Source organism: Macrotis lagotis, chromosome 5 (genome assembly GCF_037893015.1).
Source record: "Macrotis lagotis isolate mMagLag1 chromosome 5, bilby.v1.9.chrom.fasta, whole genome shotgun sequence".
NCBI lineage: Eukaryota > Metazoa > Chordata > Mammalia > Peramelemorphia > Peramelidae > Macrotis > Macrotis lagotis.
In genome coordinates, this window is record NC_133662.1 from 258,385,590 (window position 1) to 258,408,441 (window position 22,852).

At 38.4% G+C, this 22,852-nt stretch overlaps 1 protein-coding gene across 2 annotated transcripts; it reads right to left on the minus strand.

The window, feature by feature from the left end:
- Positions 1-1,267: 1,267 nt before the first annotated feature.
- On the minus strand, positions 1,268-20,520 carry ADIPOQ (adiponectin, C1Q and collagen domain containing). 2 transcript variants are annotated; one of them, XM_074189533.1, is made up of 3 exons: positions 20,448-20,520; positions 8,082-8,312; positions 1,268-5,120 (listed from the first exon to the last, which is right to left on the minus strand). In XM_074189533.1, the coding sequence occupies exons 2-3, from the start codon at positions 8,305-8,307 to the stop codon at positions 4,606-4,608; spliced, it is 741 nt and encodes a 246-aa protein (XP_074045634.1). In that variant the 5' UTR covers positions 8,308-8,312; positions 20,448-20,520; the 3' UTR covers positions 1,268-4,605. The 2 variants fall into 2 exon arrangements, with proteins under 2 accessions (XP_074045634.1, XP_074045632.1); XM_074189531.1 differs by lacking the exon at positions 20,448-20,520 and adding an exon at positions 13,965-14,071.
- Positions 20,521-22,852: the final 2,332 nt, after the last annotated feature.

Consider the following 22,852-nt stretch of genomic DNA (forward strand, 5'->3'; position numbering starts at 1 on the left):
TTTTCTGTATTTGTTGTGAAGTTTTTAATGCCCTAATACATGGTCAGTTTTTAGAAAGGGTACATATTCATCTGAAGATATTTGTACTCCTTTCTTTTCCTATACAAAAATTAGGGATTTATCATATATAACTTTGAAAATATTCTATACAGAGCACTAACTTCTTTCTTGTTCAATTTTTTGTTAGATTTATCTATGTCCAGAAGGGGTACTTTGAGCTCCCCCAATATTATTATAATACTAGTAAATTTTGGAATGAGTGGCCTTGTGATATTGTTGAAAGCACATTGGACATGGAAACAGTAAGACTTGGTTCAAATATTACCTTGTGGAGGGGCAGCTAGGTGGCGTAGTGGATAAAGCACCGGCCTTGGAGTCAGGAGTACCTGGGTTCAAATCCGGTCTCAGACACTTAATAATCACCTAGCTGTGTGGCCTTGGGCAAGCCACTTAACCCCATTTGCCTTGCCAAAAAAAAAAAAAAAACCCTAAAAAAAAATTACCTTGTGGGACAGTAAACAGCCTCTCTTAGCATGCTATCTAACAGAGTAAACAAATTATTCTTTCCTTTCTCTTTGTCTCTCAACTTTCTCATACATAAAATGAGGCTCAACGACCTCCAAGATCCTTTGCAGTCCTAAATTGCTGACCTTTCAAATATTTGTGTTTTTGTCAGATTGCTGACTTTTCAAACCAGATGGAAGTCAGACATTAAATTGAATGTGGACATTAAGAGACCCATACTGAAGTTCATGGTATCTGATGTAGCCCCCTGTGGCAGAGCCTTAAGGGGAGAAAAAGAGATATCTTCTCCAGTCATTGGATGCATTCTTCCTGGCTCACAGCACCAGAAGAAAGCATAGGTGTGCTTCTAGCTCCCCCATGCCTCTTCAAAGCCCACCCACCCTCCATCCTATTCACCCAGTGATCTCCAGTCCACAGAAGGTTTACTTCACCCAGATAGATCAATCATCCTTTGTACATTGTAGGGGCAGGTCCTGTTGCCTTGAGTAATTCAGTACCTGTTGACTCTTAATCTTCCTCTCTTCTCCAGCCCCTGATTTAGTTTTTTAGGACTTCAGTTTCCATGGGGTGGCCTCTCCCCCAGGTTCTTCAGTCTCTTCAATTTCCTTGATCTGTACAGTTTCTTTATTTGTTGAGGGTGATGAATTTTGGGGCAAGTGAGAAATGCTGGAAGGTATTTATTCTTTCAGTGGAACCTTTAGGCTGAAAGAGTACACCTGTTCCTTCCAGAAAACAGATAACACATTTAAGAGAAGAGAGGGGAGAACATGTTTATTCTGTCATTCAGCATTCATACAGTATCTCAATGAGGACTGGGAAAATCACTTCATCCTTCTGTGCCTCATGTTCTCCATCTGTACAATGAGGGTCTTAGACTCACTGACTCCAAGATTCCTTCCAGCTATAAATCTGTAAATATTTGGGTGTTTTCCTTTTGCCATTTGACAGAGAGAACAAAAAATTGGAAGAAAATTCAATATATAAAAAATATGAACTTAAAATATTAGAGACTGGTTATTTGTTTTGTAAAATTAGGTCGTATTCTAAGTAAGAATTATTTGTGACATTAGCAATTTAAGGTTTACAATGAACCGGACATGCAGTATTTCATTTCTCTAAATCCCTTAATTCTTTGAAATAGGATTCCACTTGCACAACAATTTGGGAGCATTTTTATTGCATAACTCTTGGAGTCATAACACTGTCATTAAAAATATATCTTGACTTAAATCTAGAGTCATGTCTGGGGGGTGGCTAGGTGGTGCACTGGAATGGCTAGGTGACCCAGTGGATAGAGCACCAGCCCTGGAGTCAGGAGTACCTGAGTTTAAATCCAGCCTCAGACACTTAATCATGACCTAGCTGTGTGGCCTTGGGTAAAAAAAAAAAGTGTCTGCATTATAGCAACTACCTGGAGGAAAACTTTTTTTTTAAAAAGCAAATCTCTGCATATTTGCAAATTTTCTATTACATCATTAAACATATATCATATAAATGAAATGTGAATCTTTGGAAGTGAATTGATTTTGTTGTTTGTTTTTAATCAGGTGACTGGGGCTATATAGGTACATAAGACCTGTGATATGAGAAGGAATATGCTGTAAGAAATAGGGCCCTGGACTAGAATCAAGGAAGAGGTTCAAATCTATTCTCTAAAACTTACTAGCTATTTGACATTGGGGAAATCACTTATCCTCATTGTGCCTCAGTTTACTTATTTGTAAAATGAGGGTTGGATAAGATGGTCTCTATGGTGTGTCTTCCAAGGCTAAATCTATGATACTCTGATGCTGTGTTCTTACAATCTAGCTTTAAAAGTCCTGGTGGTTCATGGGGAAAGAAAACATAACAAATGAAATTTCCATTTCTTCACTATTGGGCAAATACTCCTAAGAGGGTTATCTCTAAATATATTCAGAGCAGCTTTCTTTTAAATAGCCAAAAACTGAGGCTCAAATAGGTATTTATAGATGTACCACATAAATTGTGATGTATGATTCTAATGGAACATGACTATTCCATAAGAAATGATGAATATGAGAATTTCAGAGAAATATGAGATGTGGATGAAGAAATGCAAAATGAAGAAAGCAGAACCAAGACAAAAATATCATGATGATAATAAGGACGATGATAATAATCAAATGATAATAACACTCAAAAGCAATTGAAGTGTGATGAACAATTTTGATCCAAGAGAACTGATAATAACAATGGCAATGACAGTTGGCATTTATATAATACTTTTCAGTTTTACAAAAAAATTACATACCATTGGCACTATTGAAAATTATACAAACCAGAGCAACATGCCTTATTCAATATTTTTTCAAGTCTTGTAGAAGAACCTAATTAAGCAAATATGATGATTTATTACTTATCTTTCTCAAATAAAATTCCAAAATTTGTAGCTGAGTTACCTAAAAAAATCCCCCAAAAGTCATATACACTATCTCATTTGATAAGAAAACTCACTTGCCTTTTCTCAATAGAGAGAGGGGGACCACAGGTAGGAAATGGGATCTAGAATATAAGATATACATGTTGTGCCATTTACCATTGCTTAAATATTCTTTTTGTCATTGTTAAAAGAAAAGATTCAAAGTGTAGGAGTTGGTTAATGAGAAATTGTTGTAATTTCTCATTTACTATGATGTAAAAACAAGACAACAATAAAACAACTTTTTAAAAGAGAAAGAAAAATATCCCTTGACTTTGGAACCTTATTGGGTATAATTTGATCCCTGGCCAATATCAGTGACATAATTTGAAAGAATAATCAGATATAGTTTACTCTCAGATCTGTTTATCCCCTGGGAGATCAATCAGCAAGATATGAAAACTAAAGGACCACTACATACACTTCTTGTAAGAAGCCCTGAGGAAATCTTCAGTGATTTCTTTCTGAGGGCATAATTCCTCCCTGGTTTGGTTTTTTCCTTCCCTTTCATCCTTTAAATTTTTTAAAAAATATTTTATTTTCCCCACAATTATATATAAAAGCAATTTTTAGTATTTGGTGGGATTTTAAATTCCAAATTTTATACCACCCTTCTTCCTCATCCTCATCCCCCAACCCCCTAGAAGGTGAACCATCTAATAAAGGTTATACATGTGCAATTTATAGAACATTTCCAAGTTAATCACGTTGCCTTCCATCTTTTCTAAAACTCATACTTCATTCTTGCTTCAGAAAAGAAGCTGTAAATAATCAATCTTCAAAGCTTTTATTTGTACTAATGATCAGTTTAATTGTAAAAATTAAAACATTTTGAAAAGGCAAAGAATAGACAAAGCTCTAGTTTTATCATTATAGGTATTTGCTTAGGAGTTGCCCAGAATTTAAAATGTGAGCCAAAGTAAATTCATCAGTTTTTAGACATTTGCAGAATCCCATCAGAGAAAACCTCAGAAAAAGCATTAATCTGACAAATTGAACCTTGGTTTCTTTTATCTGTAAAAGAAAGTGATTATATTTAAAGTGTCTAAATACATAAGGGAAATCTAACTCTGGAGAATTTGGCAGGTGTGGCTATAAAAAGATGACTATGTGGAAAGAGGCCAATTGATTTAAATTTCTTTTTGACCTAATGAGAGCAGTAGGAGCAGGGGATAAAATGATCTTCACTGAGGTGGCAGAGGAGGAGGATGGAATTCTTTGGGAAGGTTATTATTCATCATGGTTCTTATACAGATATGCCCATTGTGAAGAAGAGAAAATGTTTCCTGTTAGAAAGTGGTTTCAAAGTGACAGTGAATATCTGTCTTCATCTCTCTACCACTATATTCCATTTTTAGTGATTTAAAAAATATGTTTAAATCTTGATCTCCCCCAGCCAAATTGTGAGATGAGATTACAAGTATAGTCTGAGCCTTTACTAGTCCCTCCTGCAACACCTGATACTGGACTGGATACCTAGCACATACATAACCAAAAATGTGTATGAATGGATGAGAGAATGAGTGAATGAGTAATGTTCAGTGTCTCTAGTTAGGAAATCAAGCCAAACTTTTATTTAATGGAGATCAGAATTATGAAAGTTTAAATTGTCACAAGGAAGATTCTGATATTTTCTGAGGTCAAGAATGGTAAAGAAGGAAGCCACTGAAAATGGAGTCATTGACATTATCTGCATAGAGCCCATTCTGCTCTCCCTCCCCATATACCTGGAGCCAGACTTCCTCTCCAGTCTCCAGGTACAATAGGACAGAACCTGAGGCCTGGTCGACATTTTTGTCTTGGAATTGGTCAAAGGTGAATATGGTCGCTTTGTCCTTCTTGAAGAGGCTGACCTTCACATCCTTCATATAGACTGTGATGTGGTAGGAGAAATAGTACAAGCCTGGAAAATTACAGCGGAACTTGCCGGTGGTGACGTCGTAGTGGTTCTGTTCATTATAGAAAATCTTGGTGAAGCGGATGGGGAGGTTGGGGACTGGGTCTCGGGCAGCCAGCCCGACACTGAAGGCTGAGCGGTACTTGTAGGCTGCCTCTCCTGGTTCCCCTTTCTTCCCTGGGAGTCCAGGAAATCCCCTAGGACCTTCAACTCCTGAAACACCCATTTCACCAGCATCACCCTTGGGACCCAGCAGACCTGTTATGTAAGAGAACATCAGCAGTCATGGTGAGCTCATTTCTAAATCTGATTTAAACAAACAGAGCTCCTATCATTTCAAGATTCATGGCTCTCTAGCCATCAGTTAGCAGAGCTGACTGGTTGAAGAAAATCCTTAAGGGAGAGACAAGCCAAGTTGTCTTCTCTGTCCTTCATGGTGCTGAACACATAATTAGTGCTCAGTTATTTGCTTACTGCCAGTTTCTCTAATCTTATATCCTAAGTAAATGCCCAAAGAGACATCTTTTATTATAAGCCAGATTTGTTTCAGCACCCCTTCTATCTCCTTTTTTTCATGAAGTAGAGGAAATACTGGGCAGAAAAATATCATTTATAATTAATCTGCACTGACCTTATATCTTACATTTAACATTGCTGAAGGCAATATATGCCCCTATTCCCATTGAACATTAAGTTATTTAGATGAGGTCAATGAACTTTTAGTACAGTAACTTACTCCTCCCTGGCAAAGACAAGCTTCTCTTAGCAACAAAACAAAGGGTCTTTTGCCCTAGCCTCAAAGGATTCAGTCTTTGAGCTACTGACCTTCATGAACATATCCCTCATTATCTCATCTCTGCTTTCTGAGCTACCCACCCTCCCACCTATGCCTATGTTTCCCTATGGTTCCCTTACTCCTTAAAAGATCATCCTCTACTCAGTTGAGTTGCTCATCTTCTGGTGAAACTAGCCCACTCCAGGGGAGCATGATTCCCCAAGTAACTTCCCATACTTTTGAAACTTTCCTTACTGCTCATGCTTTCATGGCAGCGGATGTTGTTGTGGCAGTTCTGTTGCTTTGGCTAATCCCCACAGGGAATCAGAGACTTTCAACTGCCTTTAGCCTTAGCTTCTGCTAATCACAGAAATACTTTTTTTTAGATTTTTGCAAGGCAAATGGGGTTAAGTGGCTTGCCCAAGGCCACACAGCTAGGTAATTATTAAGTGTCTGAGACCGGATTTGAACCCAGGTACTCCTGACTCCAGGGCCAGTGCTTTATCTACTGTGCCACCTAGCTGCCCCTAACCACAGCAATACTTAAATAAACCTTTTTTGTTCCTAAAATTTCTTCTGGAAATTTAAGAACTAAATGAATTTTTTTTCATGTTCACCCTAATCTTTAGCCAGCTATCTCCCCCTCTTCTCCCACATTCATGGCAGAATGAAGGAAACAATATACACAATGTCTCCAATAATATAAATTTTAAAAAATACTAAAAGATCTTTGAAGTTCAATTAATGAACAATCTCAGCTCCTCCAGAGGATAGATCATACATTTAGAATTGGAAGGGACCTCATGGATTGGTCCAACCAAGGTAGTAAAAGTGACTTGCTCAAGGTCTTACGAGTAATGAGCATCAAACGCAAAATTTGAATGTTACTTCCTTTGATTTTAGGGTCCGTGTTTTTCTTTTAGGTTGCATCACTTCCCAGGGAAGTTTGAGAGAAGGGCCTGAGGATTGCTTTACATACTTTCGACTTGGTCTCTTTGCTGACCAGTTTTGTTTAATGATTTTTCTTTTTTTACAAGGGAAAGTTTAATGGAAAAGAGGTGATGAGATAATAGGAAATGACTAAAGTTAAAAAAAGAACTATATCCATTTTAAAAAAGAAAACCCAGATCATTGTGGGGAATGAGAGAGCTCATAAGAATGAGGCTTATTAAAGAGCAATGAGTTGGTTGAAAATATACATCACAAATTTAAACTGCTCAATGTGAATTCTACTCAATATTATAATTTCCAACAAAGCTTATGAGCTCATGAAATTCCTTTTCCTTCCACTGCCTATAGTCTCTGCTAAACAGGATGTCTTTGATTTAGACTCATTTTAAACTTGATTCTAGACAACCTGTTATTATTCTCTAATTGTTTTATATGTCTTCTCTTTTACTCTCAGTAACTAGCACTGGCTTGGCTAGATCACAAATATTCTTTGCCCAGACTTGAGTAAAATGGAAGGAAATCAGGAGAATGGATTGGAAAAGAGATAAAATTAGAGGATGTGTGTGATTGAGTACAGCTTGGCCCTACTGCTAGGAAAAAAATACAGAGTTGATTGTCAGTCTTGGGTCCTATTCCAGACTCTCCAACCTTTTCCATTTGCTCATCAGCAACTTTTTGACCCTGGAAATTCCTCCACCCTAAGGATTCCATCTCTGATTGATGAGTTCCTGTCTAAGACCACGATCTCATGAAGTATCCAAGACATTCCTGCTCACCTTTTTCTTCCTGCTTCTGCCTTTCTTCTTGCTTCCTTTTGTACAAAGTTTTCCATTATTAGAATATAAGCTCTTTGAAGTTAAGGACGGTCTTTTTGCTAGTATAGCAATATAGGCTCTGGCACATATTAGATGCTCTATCTATCTATCTATCTATCCACTATGAGTTATATAAGAAAGAGTGAAATTGTAGTAACTTTCCCTCTAAGACTTGTTTAATTGTATCCCCATTTGGGTTTTTCTTGGTGAAGGATACTGGAGTGGCTTACCATTTCCTTCTGTAGTTCATTTTACAGATGAATAAACTAAGGCAAGCAGGGTGAAGTGACTTGCTCAGGGTCACAAAGCTAGTGAGTATCTGAGGTCAGATTTGAGCTCAGGAAGCTGAGTCTTCCTAACTACAGACTTGATGTTCTATCTACTACACTCAGCAGATTACCTGTCATCTACTCTATGCAGTTTGCAGGTATCTCTCTCATTAGAATGTAAATTATTTGAGGGCAAAAGCAGTTTTTACCTTCTTTGTTTCTGATTGCAGCACAAAGGTGAGGGCATAAGAAATGCTTTTTATATGGTATTTCTCCCCAGTAGAATGGAAGCTCATTGAGGGGAGGGACTATCATTTCTGTCTTTATAGTCCCAGTAAATAGTTTAGTAAATATTGATTGATTCTTAGTTTAAACCATACCCAGGGAAAGATATAGCCCTTGAGCTTACCTGCATCTCCTTTCTCCCCCTTCTCACCATTGATGCCATCTCTCCCATCCCGGCCTGGAGCCCCATTGTAGCCAGGGTGGCCTGGGGCACCTCCCATCCAGTTGGTGCAAGCCCCCTTGGCTGGTAAAGTTTGTGAATTCTCTGGGAAGGGGGTGGGATTCATGCTGTGACACAACACAGCCAGAAGCAGCGGGCACAGCAGTGGACTGGTCCGTGGCACCATCATGAGCCCTGGAATTCACATCCATAACATTAGTCTTTAGAAGGGATGAATGGCAGCTGGTTGGCTGAGCTCATCTATGCAGGTGGCATTTGTCTCAATTCAGAAATTAGTCCACATTCTTCCCACCACCCAAGGGCCCAACCCAGATCTCCAGTAAACCAACCCAGCTGATTCTGAATCCTTCTCTGTAATTTCCTACAATTTGCACCGACCAAACTGCACAGTGCATAACTGGATCATATACTATCTTTTTTTGTTTTCTAATTGTCCCAAGTTTCTGAGTCTTGTTTTCAAAATGAGACTGAATGAACTATGAATTCCTCTGCTTTCACCACCTCTTATGTCCATATTTAATCTGACACTTAGGCTCAGGAGTGTCTTGTTTAAAAAGTAGCATGTATATAGACTTCATTTCTCCAATACATTAAAGAACAGAGTCCAATTAATAGCATTGAGAGCTGTTTTGCAAACATTTGAACGAGTAGTTTTCAAATAAAGTAATCAAAACTCTAAATCACTATTAATTAGAAAAAACACAAATCAAACAACTCTGATCTAATACACTTATTAGATTGACTAATCTGACCTAAAGGAAAATGACAAATGTTAGAGGAGATATGGAGAAATAAAAACACTAGTGGACTGTTGGTGAAATTGCATATTGATAAAATCATTCTGGAAAGTGATTTAGAACCATGCCCAAAGGGCTATAAAACCATACACATCCTTTGACCAAGTAATACCACTAACTGGGTCTGAATCTCAAAAAGATAAAAACAAAAAAAGGAAAAGGACCTATACGTCCAAAAAATAAGCAGCAGCTCTTTTAGTGGTGACAAAGAATTGGAAATCAAGGTAATGTCTTATCAAGTGAGAAATGGTTAACCAAGTTGTGGTATATGATTGTGAGAGAATACCATTATGCTATAAGAAATGATGAGCCAAGGGCTCTCAGAAAAACCTGAAAAGACATATGAACTGATGCAAAGTGGAATGAGCATAAGCAAGAGAACATAGTACTTGATAACAACAATATCGTATGGTGATCTCCTGTAAATAATTAAATTATTCTTAGTGATATAGTGATCCAAGACAATTCTGAAAGACTTATGATAAAAGGTGTTGTCTATGTCCAGAAAAAAGAAATGATGGAACCTGAGTGCAGATTGATGAGACTTTATTTTTCTTCAAGTTTTGGGGTTTTTTTTCACAGTATGACTTCCATGGAAATGTATTTTGCATGACTATATATGCATAACCTATGTCAAAGTGTTGGTCTTCTCAATGAGAAGGGAACAAGGGGAAGGGAGGGAAAGAATTTGAAATTCAAAATTGGAAAAAAAGAATGTTAAAATTGTTTTTCCACGTAATTGGAGAAAAAGAAAATATTAATATTAATTAATCAAGGGATCATGGATTTCTAGGGCACTACACCGGAGACCTACCATGTTGATATTGAACCATTGAAGAAGGCCAACTCAGAAGCCATCTGAATGTATTATCACCTGAACTGCATCGCTCTATATTCTCTGCAAGAACAGGATGAGATTTTATCAAAAGCTTTCTAAAATCTAGGCCAACTATGCCCATAGCTTTCACTTTATCTACTACTCCACCAGTACTGTGGGGGGAAATGTGGTTGTTCTATTCTTGACAAAATGATGTTGGCTTTTTGAAGTCACCTTCCCTCTCTGGATGTTCAGAACATGTTTCTAAAGGTACATTCTAGAATTTACTCATCTATAGTTTGCTGACTATATTCTTTCCATTTTTAGACTTTAGGATGATATCTGCCCTTCTCCTATCTTATGGGACCTCCACTATTTTCCATGACCTTTCAGAGATTACTGTCAGTGATTCAGCATTCATATTTTTCCAGTTCTCAGGTTCTTTCAGGGGAGTAGTTCATTGATTCTGGTTACATGAATTCATCAAGGGCAGTCAGCAAAGGCAGGTAGGAGGTACTCACTACCATTTCCTTCCTTATTTTAGATACTGACTCTTAGATATTTTTGTTTTGTCATTTTGAGTTAAAGGTAATTCTTCTTTGCAGAAAAACAGAATTTAACAGCACTGCTTTCTCTCTGTTGTTAGTTACCATCTTCCCATCCACTCTGAATAAAGGCTTTTCCTTTTTTCCAATCTTCCCCTTTTTTGCCCATGATACATTAGAGAAACCAAAAACAGTTTTGTGTTTTTTAAAAATTGTTAGTCCCTAGCAGTTTTCCTGTTGGGCTAGAAGTTTGAACTAAGACCCTGCTCTGCTTCTAGGGCTATTCTATACTGCTGCTACCTCTTCTAAATTTTCTCCTGTATTCATTGGTCCATTCCTTCCCTTGGTCCATCCTGGCTCTGTAATCTCTGATTGTGTTATGAGCAATAAGACTACTAGTTTATATCTGTTCCCATTGAGATGCCCTAGCATAAATTTGGGGGTGCATGAGTATGGGTCTGAGACCCCCCTCTTGCCATGCTAGCTTCTCCCTGCATTGGAATACTGTCTACATGACCCTTTTTTATCCAGACCTTGTCCCCAGTGTCCACAGACCTTTCCTGTTTCTCATTTGTCAGACTGGGCTGCAAAAGTAATTCTTTGGGTCTTTTTCTTGTATTATCCATTAGGATTCAGTCTCATATATTTTCTAGATCTGTTCGGAGGAGTTTTGGAGAGGAACTCACTCACTATATTGCAACTTATACCACACCATCTTGGCTTTAAGGATGGTTTTAATAACTTTTGAGAAAAAAATCTAACCTAGTCACTGAAGGACAGAGCCTTAGAATATTACTTTTTTTTTTTTTTAGTTTTAGTTTTTGCAAGGCAATGGGGTTAAGTGATTTGCCCAAGGCCACACACCTAGGTAATTATTAAGTATCTGAGGTCGGATTTGAACTCTGGTACATCTGACTCCAGGGCCAGTGCTCTATCCACTGTGCCACCTAGCCACCCTGAATATTACTTTTTAACCAGCCTTCCCTCCAATAAATCTGAGCCACCCTTTCCCAGAAATATATTCACCTTCAATGGGAAGAGCAAATGAGAAGTCATCTATGCATCAAATGCACGTGGTGAGCATACATCTATGGAGGGGCAGTCATTCAGGGTATGGAGAACATTCTTATATGTAAGGGTAGTCCAATACTGTACACCAATAGGGCAACCACTGTTTTCCAGTAATTTCAGTTTTCTGCTATTTCAGCTTTCTGCTGGGTAAGAAATCTCTTTGGTTCCCCACTGTTCTCTCTGCTTGACTGTTTTAGCCAGCAGCTAGAAGGGCAGGACTATATGTTACATAATACAGTCAGAGGACTAAGGAAAAGCAGTTTTCTTGCCATAAAGAGACAGCTTAGTTAGCATACTCTCAGCCTCATAGGTTAAGTTATTTTAGAGCACAAACTGGTCAGGCAGCTAAATAGAGCTTAGAAATTTAATTGTATTCACTTTCTCCTACTAGCAGCATCATTATCTCTGACCTGAGCCTCTAGGTGACTTAAGAGTTAGAAAGCACCCATTAGCAGATCTCAGAAAAACCTGGAAAAACTTACATGAACTGATGCTAAGTAAAGTGAGCAGATCCAGGAGAACATTGTACACAGTTACAGCAACACTTTGTGATGATCGGTTTTGATAGATTTATCTCTTCTCAGCAATACGATCATCCAACACAATTCCAAAAGACTTGTGAGGGAAAATACAACCACATCCAGAGAAAGAACTATGAAGTCTGAATGTAAATCGAAGTAAACTACCCTCACTTTTTTGTTTTTTTGTTCTTTTTTTTTGTTTTTCCTTTTTTTTGTTCTGATTCCTGTTTCCTACTATGACTAATGTGTAAATATGTTTAACATGCTTGAACATATATAACTAAATGAGAATGCATGCTAAATTGGAGAGGGGGAGGGAAGAGAGAGGGAGAAAATTTTGGAACACAAAATCTTACAAAAATGAATGTTAAAGACTATCTTTACATGTAACTGAAAAAATATTAAGTACAAAAAAAAATTAAGGTTTGTAGCAATTTAGCATTCACAGCATTGTGTCCTTTCATCCCTCAGAGCTTTCCCCTTCTCCTGCTTGCCCAGACTCATTCTACCTAATATTGTTCTCACAGTCTCTTCTGGTCCAGGGTTTTTATCTACTGTTCTCTTTTACCTGGGTGATTCTAGAGTTTCCCTGGAAATAGTCCCTCATGCCCTAGTACCAGGAAGTAACACTTCAATGTTCTTTTCCCCTCAACCTCAGAATTAATTTAAAGCTAGCTCCCTAGTCCCCAGAGTGACTCAAGATGTTTAATTTAGATACCTTCAGCCAGAGGTAGAATAAACTCATATCTCAGAGAACCATCTAGGCTGGTGGTTTCCAAATTAAACATCCCTTTACTTCAGGTGAGAAGGTCACCTGAAGACATTTCCATTTCTCGTTTATTAAGATGAGGAAACTGGAGTCCAGAAAAGTTAAGCCACTTGTCCAAGGTCACACAGCAAGTTGGAACTCAGAAGAATGCCTCCAGACTCCCATCTCAGTATTCTTTCCCCTGGGCCTCAATGCTTTGTGTTTCAAAAACTCCCATTTTCCTGCAATCCACCAAAGCATTTATTTCTTAGTTCAAATTCTTAGTTTTTTAGTTTCTGAAATGGAAACTTGGACAGAGACTCTGATCAACTGATAATGGTTTACTTTGTTCATGGTGAATGTCAATTTTATTTTCCCTCCAGGGTTGGATTTGCCTTATAATTGGATTTATTTTTAAATATTGTAAGGAGATATGGTTATAAAAATACATATATACATCTGGATATAAATGTATGTGGATGTATGCTTCATATATAACATGCATACATATATGTGAGTGTAAGTATGTTATGTATGTATTCTTGTGTACATGCATACATATTATATGTGTGTGTGTATGTGTGTATGTGTGTATTTATGAGAGAGAGAGACTGACAGTAAGTTTCCCTATCTTCCTTAGACTAGAAGTTCCAAAGTGAGATGTGGACACTCGTAGGAACTTCTATTCCTCTCTAGGCTATTTGCTCTGTTTTGTACCTAGGCTTGGTTCTCCCCTTCTTTGGCAGCCTGGTGGTCCTCCTCTCTCAAGAGTTCACCACAGTGATGAAGGTTTTTATGTCTATACCTGGTTGGATTAGTTCACTGCAGCTCAAACACTTATGTTTCAGTTTTCCTCCAGTGGATGGATTGCAGGTATGTATGTGCCCCTATGCCTAGTTGATTTTTATTTTCACATCAGTTCATAGGATCATAGATCTGAAGCTGGAAGAGACCTCAGAGCAGCTGAATAACTGCTCCCCTCTCTTATTTCAGAGATGCCAAGATAGGTGAAGTTCAATGGAGTGGTTCCTCAATAGGTTCCAAATTTTGCTTCCCTTCAACAGAAAGCTATAGTATTCCTTTCAAACTTTTTTTGTATCATAGTGGTCTGGTGTAGCCTATGGACTCTAAGAATCATTCATTCACATAGAGGGAAATGCTAAATTTCCATTAGAAATGAATGAAAATAATCATTTTTTTCCATTTCAGATTCACAGATACCCTTCCCCCTCCACCTATCCATAGAATCCAGATTCATACCCATTCCCTAGAATTATTCAATTCTAGTTAAAAACTTCAAGTTTCAGAAACCCAGAAATAATCTTACCACCAGTTTGCTTTTGGGTCCGGCTTCCTGGTTGATCAGTACAGATGTGTGGAAGAAAGGAGAATGGTGCCACCAACCTGAGACCTCCAGAGAATGTATGACCCTGTCTTTTGTACTCTTTTCCCATTGGCCCACACATTTGGAACCGATTTTCATCTTTGCATCTGGGTAACTGTCTCAAACCAAGGCCCTTGGGATTCCTGCTGTAATGCTTTGAGAAATGGATGATGTTGACTTAGCAAGGTTTAAGCCAACTAAAGCCTCCTTCTTGGAACTGGGCTTTTGGAGGGCTTCTAGACCTCTACATTCAGTTGGCAGGGGTTACAACCTTACAACAGCACCATATGGTTGGGTAAGAAGAAAACATCTTTTCAGTGTTTAAGGGTAAATTTTGGTTTTAATTGCTCTTTCCAAAAGAACCAGAAAGCATTCACTGCACTCTTGTTTCCTACAGAAACTTGTTGACCTATGAGCAGGTTTCCATGAGTGCAATAAAAGTAGGTAAAAATTCTTGAATTTTCCAGGTTTAAAGGAATCTGTGAGTGATGGAAGAAAGGTGACACATATAGACCTGAGCTTCCGCCTTATGTTTGATCAAATCATGATTTCAATAAAATGCAATGTTTTAGAAAGATTAACAATTCACCAAGTCTTTTACTGATCACCCTTGTGGGTCTAGCTCTCTCCTCATCTATTGTTTGAAGCAAGCAAGAGGAGACATGATCCAAGATCTTAAAAAAATTTCAATCTTTTCTTTGTTATGAGGCAAGGCTCTATTAGGGAGGAAGCTGAGAGGGTAGCTATTGGGAAATAAATTTTTTTTTTTAAATGAAAAAATTGAGGCAGAACCAAGAAAAACCAGGAAGTTGTGGGAGCTCTCCTGAATTTCCCTCGAAAACAACATTAAATCAAACCTCTAAATGGATTCTGGAATGATGGAACCTACAAAAAAAAGATAGAGTGAAGCAATTTTCCAGCTTAAGATGACTTAGAAGGACTTTAGAAAAGGTCTGCCTCATTTGGGTAAAAGGGGAGCACAACCCACTGCAAACAAGAAAGCAGGAGGCTCTTAGCCACTGCACAGATCAACAAGGCTCCTCAGTTCTAGCTTAGCAACTTACAGACACAGTAAGCCAGATGTGAGGCCTCCAGCCCCAGCACAGAAGGCAAACTACCAGTCCGGGAAACCCCTGCACAACAGGCATAACTGCCAAGTCACCTTAGTGAGGTGGGCAAACTTTTAGCACCCAAAGCCCTGGCCTGGTGCAGAAAGCAAGCGATCAAGTCCCTAGCCTCCAGAATGAGAAACTTGGGACAATGTTCCCTGTGCCCCAAGAATAGAACTCAACAAGAATAAAAAAGCAAAAAAAGAGCCCAGATGATAGAATGCTACTATGGCAACAGGGAAGATCAAAACACAAGCTAAGGGGGGGTGGGGGGGCTAGGTGGTGCAGTGGACAAAGCACTGGCCCTGGAGTCAGGAGTACCTGAGTTCAAATCCGACCTCAGACACTTAATAATTACCTAGCTGTGTGACCTTGGGCAAGTCACTTAACCCCATTGCCTTGCAAAAATCTAAAAATAACCCCACAAACTAAAAAGAGGACAATAATATCAAAATGCCTATATGCAAAATCTCAAAGGGAAAGATGAATTAGTCTCAAGGTCAAAAGAACCAAAAGGATTTAAAAAAAACAAGAGAGATAGAAGAAAAATTAAGGAAAGTTATGTAAGAAAGTCAACAGCTTAGAAAAGGAAGGATAAAAATTGGCTGAAGAAAACAATTTTTAAAAAACACAATTAGCTAAATGGGGAAAAAATCCACTGAAGAAAGCACCTCCTTAAAAAGCTGAATTAGTCAGATGGAAAAGTTAACTAAAGAAAATAATTACTTAAAAATTAGAATTGGACAAGTGGAAGCTAATGACTCTACGGGACATCAAGAATCAATCAAACAGAATCAAAAGAATGAAATTATAGAAGAAAATGTAAAATATCTCACTGAAAAAACAACTAACCTGGAAAAAATAATTTAAGAATCATTGAATTACCTGAAAGCCATGATCAAAAAAAGAATCTGGACTATATATTTCAAGAAATTATTAAGGAAAACAGCCCTGCTATGCTAGAATGAAAGTGTAAAATAGTCATTGAAAGAATCTACCAATCACTTCTTGAAAAAGATTCCAAAATGAAAACTCCAAAGACTCTTATAACTAAATTCTAGAATTATCAAATCGGGGAGAAAATTGCAAGCAGTCAGAGGGAAACAATTCAAATATCAAGGGGTCACAGGACTTAAACAGGACTTAGTAACTTTAAAATTAAAGGATCAGAGGGCTTGGAATATGATATTCTTCAAGGCAAAGGAGCTTGCATTGCAACTAAGAATCAACTACCCAGAAAACTGAGCATGATTTTTCAGGGAAAAGATATCCATCATCTATTTCCATTCAATGAAATCTAGAGGATTTTCAAACTTTCCTGATGAAAAGGCCAGAACTGAACAGAAAATGCAATCTTCAAATGCAAGACTTAAGAGGAGCATAAAAAGATAAACAGGAAAAAAGCTACACATTATTCAATAAAGTTAAACTGTTTCTATCCCTACATGGGAAGATGATACTTGTAACTCTTAAGAACTATATCTCAGGGAAGCTAGGTGGCCCAGTGGATAAAGCACCGGCCCTGGAGTCAGGAGGACCTGAGTTCAAATCCGACCTCAGTCACTTAATCATTACCTAGCTGTGTGTCCTTGGGCAAACCATTTAACCCCATTGCCTTGCAAAAAAAAAAAAATGAAAGAAATACAGCAGGCACTAGCCTTTGGTAAGCATTCTCAGTTCCTAGTCAACAAACATTTAAAAAGTTCCTTTGCTTCACAAAACAAACAGACCTGAGACAGTGTATGTCATGTTCATAAATCTATTTAGTGTTTGCATCAGAACACGTTGAGCAAGCCATGTATTTCTGCTGCAAGGGACCAGTAAAGGCTTCTAGAAGGTTCTGATGGGTGACAGCTAGGTAAAGCAGGGAAGAAAGAGAAGGAGGGAGAGACTTTGGAAATCACAATTTAAAAAAATAAATGTTTCTGATAGCATAGGCATAAATTTACCATCTCCAGACGGGGAAAGGAAAGGAAGAAGCGACAGAATTTGAAACCCAAAATTAAAAAAAGCCCAATAAATGAAGTTAAGATTTATTTTTACATGTAATGGGTAAGGAATAAAATATTGTTTTGAAAAATGAATGTTTAAAAAGTCATTTTTACATGTAATCGAGAAAAAGAAAAAAAGTAATGCTGAGGCCTCAGCTAGAAGTGCCTCCCTTCCACCTCAGGAAAGGCAGTTTCACTGATTGTTCTCCATTGTTCCTGTCACTTGCTGGACAATCCATCAATTAATGAGGGTATGACTGCCCATTAGTGCTGGGCATGATGTGGCTTGGCAGCTAAGCTAGCCATTGCGGTTCTTTGACTTATCACTAGGCTTTAGAAAGGGGATCTTTGGTGCTAAAGAAAGAAAAAGGCCTCTAGAGACTTAACCTGGGTAAGTCATTAAACATTTCACCCATGTGGGTCTCCTCATCTGTGGAATGAGTGGGTTGGGTGATGAGACTACAAAATGACTTTCAAGTTCTAAATCTACCAGCCTGTGATATCACGAGAGCCAAAGTGGGCAGCTGGATGATGTCATAGTAAATAGAACACTGGGTCTGGAATCAGGAAGACTCATCTTGAGTACAAATCTGGTCTCAGATATTTTCTACTTATGTGATTCTGGGCAAGTCACTTTATCCTGTTTGCCTCAGTTTCCTCATCTATAAAATAATCTGGAGAAGAAAATGGCTAACCATTCTAGAATCTTTGCCAAGAAAACCTCAAATGGGAGTCACCTAGAATTGGACATGACTGAAACAATTGAACAATAACAATTTATAAATAGTAGTGGTCTTATCTAGCTGTTTAAATGGTATGAGATAAAGGATGTGGGAAAACTCTTACTACTGGATCATCTCTACTGGCTTATTACAGTTTCTAATATGTTTGCAATAAAACTCTTTCTTTTGGATTAGGGATGCCCACAGATTAAATGCAAATCCTTCTGGGAGACTTAAAAAGAAAAAAACAAACAAATCTCATATGTCATTTATATTTTATTGTGAATGAATTTCATAATCATTTCCAGGGGGATGGGTAGCTAAGAGTAATATCCTTTTGGAATGAGACTCAAGGCAGGTGCATGGGAGAGAGGAAAACTTGGGGGGAGCAGGAGAAGGAAGGGGCCCCAGCAGGAAGGAGAGTAGTATTGAATAGGGTATGGGTTGGTCCAAAAAGTAAATTTAACCTTCTCTGACATTTAAGACCCCATGAGGGGCGGCTAGGTGGCGTAGTCGATAAAGCACCAGCCTTGGAGTCAGGAGTACCTGGGTTCAAATCCGGTCTCAGACATTTAATAATCACCTAGCTGTGTGGCCTTGGGCAAGCCACTTAACCCTGTTTGCCTTACAAAAAAAAACCCTAAAAAAAAAAAAGACCCTATGAGCTCACCATGTTCTCCCTATGGCATGTTAGGTAGGGCAGAAGTTCTGAGAGATCTTTCTGGACCTGGGCAGAATTTTTGTTGGCAAAGATTGTATTTACTGTTCTTGAAGGAATGTGTTTGGACATTCTAGTCTTTCCTGTTTTGCAAGGCAAGATAACTTTAGCCCCCCTAAATCCGCATCAAGGTTGAACTGGGAGCCCCAATGACAGCCAGTGGCCTTGCATCAGGGTTCTATTCTGCAATGTTATGTGGAAAGGGCTTGTACCACAAAGTTCGTCATATGGAAAGTCACATTCCCAGAGGACAGTTTTAGAGATTTCAATGGGGAAAAAAGCCATCTAGGCCTGGCAAGGCTTTTTTTTCCTTTTTCCTCTCCTAATTATCTACTCCAAAGAGGAAATACTAAATCTAGAGGAAAAGAAATAAAAGTTTTTATTTCCTTTTGGGTATCACGCCTACAATTCAAGTAGTTGTCATTATATATCTGGATTATGATCTATATAACTGGAATTCTTTAAATGTTATTTTAGTTAAATTAGTTTTTCTGCATTATTTTTCTTTTATATGAAAAAAACTAGACTATATTATTAAGATGCTAAAGAAGAAAATTATTGCTAATTGCTAAATTAGAAGAGTTAGTGTGATGTCGGGGGCATCGAATGGCCCTAGGTCTAATCTGACACCTATTGACTGAGTCTCTGGAGAAGTCATTTGACTGTTCAGTGGACCAATCAATTCTCTAAGACTAGAGATTACAGGAAAGTTGTAGATCTGTGCTGGTGATTCCTCATCAACAATTCCTTTTGTTTTTGGTGTTGGTGATCATTTCAGTCTCATCTGACCCTTTGTGACCCTATTTGGCATTTTCTTGGTGGAGATACTGGAGTAGTTTGCCATTTCCTTCTCTAGCTCATTTATAGATGAGGAACCTGAGGGAAAGAGCGTTAAGTGACTTACCCAGGGTCATACAGCTAGTAAGTGTCTGAGGCTAGATTTGAACTTGAGAAGATGAGTCTTCCTGACTCCAGGCCTGGCTCCCTATCCAGTGTACCACCCAAGAATTTCCTACACCAATGAAATTACAGGTCTGGATCAAAATATTTCACCAGAGATAAGGCAATTTGAGAGAGGAGGCAACTGAAGGTTTATAGAAAAAAAAATGATGAGTTGGTCAAGTTAATGGAGAGCTACTCCCTTGCATGGACTGGAGCCAGTGGGGTAGGAAGATGTTCCGGCTTGTTCTTGCATGGCCTCATAAATAATCACTCTTGGCTCCCTCAGAGGCACCACCCAACCCTGTTCACTATTAAACAACTGCCCACCAAAGTCTCAGAAAAAGGGACCAGGAAGCAGATAGCAGGAGACTGATTACATTGCTCACTTCTGTCTGCCTCCATGGAACAAGCATACGATCATTACACATTTATTAATATCAATGATTAATAATAAATAAACATAATTAAGCTTTGTGCTGTGTTGGGGATAAAAAATAAAAGGAAAAAGACAGACTCCAGAAAGCCAAGCTCAAAAATGTCACCCTTATTGGTGAACTCTGCACTACTATCTGTTTAAGATTCTTATTTCTCTGATAGCTCTAGACAGGTGATGAACCCAAAGACTTAGGCATAGATTGGTAAATACAAAACACAGACAAATAAATACAAAGTGATTTCCTGAAGAGTTGGAGAGAGAATACCGGCAACTCAGGAGTATGAGTAAAGGTCTTTAGTAGGCTGAGGATGATGCTCGAGTTGAGAGAGAAGGGGACTGAGGGTGCCACAGTAGAGGAGAGGAAGAAAAGCTTGCCAGGAAGGAGTGCCAGTCTGGGCAGAGCAACAGAAGGATAAGGAGGAATGTTGTGCGTTGGGAAGAATTGTGGAAGAGGAGTACCGTGCCAGGATGAAAAAAACAGCTTTGAGTTGGATTGGGAAAGGCTTACTATGCTTGACACATGAGTTGATATTCAACCCCAGAGACCTAGGGGCTACTGGAGTTTCTTGAACATGGGAATGACCTTTAGGAATATCATTTTGGCAGCTGGGTGGAGGATTGATTGGAAGGGAAGAGATGAAGTAGACTTCTAAATTGAAAAATCCTTTCTGCTCTGAGATTCTATGAATCTGTGAAATGAATCTTTCTTGCCCCTGAACTTCCCTGTTTTGCTCTAAGTAGAGGAAGAGGGGGAAGGAGGAAAGCAGGAGGGGGAGGGGCACAGTCCAGGCTCCTTGAAAAGGGCCTAGAATCATCATTAATTCCTAGAGCTTTGATTTTTTTACTCAGCAACTTGCAATGAGCCAGAAAGAGTTGGTTTTTAATTCCTTCCTTCTTATAGGCATTTAAGAAGGCAATCTTGGAAGCCGACTCTGGAGTCATTAAGGTTGACTTTGGCTAGGACAGATAAAGGTTTTAATTTGGGGCAGGATGGGGAGGGGAGAAAGGAGGTGTGAATATATGCGTGTGTGTGTGTGTGTGTGTGTGTGTGTGTTTGGGGTCAGAGTACCATGATATCCGATTGAGTGAAGAAGAAAGAAAGCGGTGGAAGATTTCTCTGTAGGGCCTCCTTATTTTATGTAAAAATTATGAGAAAGTGATGAATGATATGAATTTTTATAAATGAAAACTAGCCCCCTCCCAAATTTACTTTGTTGATCCAGAAAGAGAATAACAATCAAACAATCAAATCTGTGGTTTCTTTGGTTCAGGAAACTCCATGATGGGTTTTTTTAAAAAAACACAAAAATTTACATTTTTCTCATTTACATGTAAAATAATTTTTAGCATTAATTTTTAAAAATTTTGAGTTCCAAATTTGCTTCCTCTATCCACCCCTTCCTCCTTAGTGAGAAGGTAAATAATTTGACACTGGTTATAACATTGTGGTCATGTAAAACATATTTCCATATTAGCCTCATTGTGAAAGAAAACACAGGCAATAAAAATAAAAACTCCCCCAAAATATAGTTAAAGAAAATTATACTTGGATCTGAATTCAGAACTCATCAGTTCTTTCTCTGGAGATGGAGCATTTTTCATTATAAGTCCTTCAGAATTATCTTGGATTGTGTGTGTGCTGACCTTGCCTGACTTGCCTTAGGTCACACAAATCAGCAAGTACCAAAAGATTAACTTGCAACTGTGACTTCCTGGCTCGAGAGTCAACTATTTGTCACAGTACAAGCATTGCAGAAACACATTTTTATTTTTGATTGTTCTTAATGGTTCTGATGCTTCGTATGCTCCGTCTCTGTCTCAGGAGGTAGGGTGGAGTAATTCTGAGTCAGAAACACCTGGGCTCCATTCTGGTCTCAGACATGTTCTGGTTGTGTGAACCTGGGTAAGTCATTTTTTTTGGATGAGGAGGGGATGTTGGAAGCAGGGAAAGACAAAAGGACAAGGAATAAGGGGGGGGAGGATATGTGTGTGCAGGCAGGCAACTCTCTGGAGTGTAGCTCTGCATTGATAGACTAAGTTTCCTCTTTCAGAGTTCCTGACATGATGAAATTGCAGACTTAGAACAAATATGATCAATGAAAACAATGCCCAGATTCCCAGGGGGAATGACCTATTTCATAGATCATAGGGTTAGAAGGGACCTTAGGGGTCATCTAATACAACCTTCTATCTGGGTTCTTTTATAGAACACTTTTTTGTTTATTTGTTTGCTTTGCAAGGCAATGGGGTTAAGTGACTTGCCCAAGGCCACACAGCTAGGTCATTATTAAGTGTCCGAGATCAAATTTGAACTCAGCTCCTCCTGAATCCGGGGCCTGTGCTCTGTCCACTGTGCCACCTAGCTGCCCCTTTTAAATGAAGTATCTTACTACCCCTTGGGGTAGCAACAAACACTTAGATTTTATATATACTTATATATTATATAGTCACTAACACTTATATTTTAAAGGGACCTTTTTTAAAAAACAAAACACACAAAAACAATAACAATTGCCCTTTAATGTATCTGTTTGATAACTTCATATTTTCATATCTTGAGTTTTCTCCAGATGTCACATTTCCTACTTTGTTTTTGGAGATCATAAGATCATAGATTTAAAGTTTAAGCTAAAGGACCATTGGAGTCAGGTAGACTGATATTCTCATTTCATAGATGAGAATATTGAGTTTTGGAGAAGTAAAATCACTTACTTGAGATCACACAAGGAGTAGATGGTAGAGATATCATCATTTTAGAACTGGAAGGCACTCAATGATCTTTTAACTCATTCCCTTCATTTTACAGATGAGAAAATATTTGAGAAAACTGAGGCAGAGAGTCTCAGAGACTTAGAATCATGGAAAGGATTGGGATTAAGGAAGGGACTAAGAAGTCTACTATAACCCCTTCAT

What these genes read in the sequence shown, in the direction of transcription:
- ADIPOQ (XM_074189533.1), bottom strand. Translation starts at nt 8,307, where the DNA reads ATGATGGTGCCACGGACCAGTCCACTGCTGTGCCCGCTGCTTCTGGCT. An exon ending in GGGGGAGAAAGGAGATGCAG is followed by an intron (nt 5,121 to 8,081) that starts GTAAGCTCAAGG and finishes CTTACATAACAG; the next exon opens with GTCTGCTGGGTCCCAAGGGT.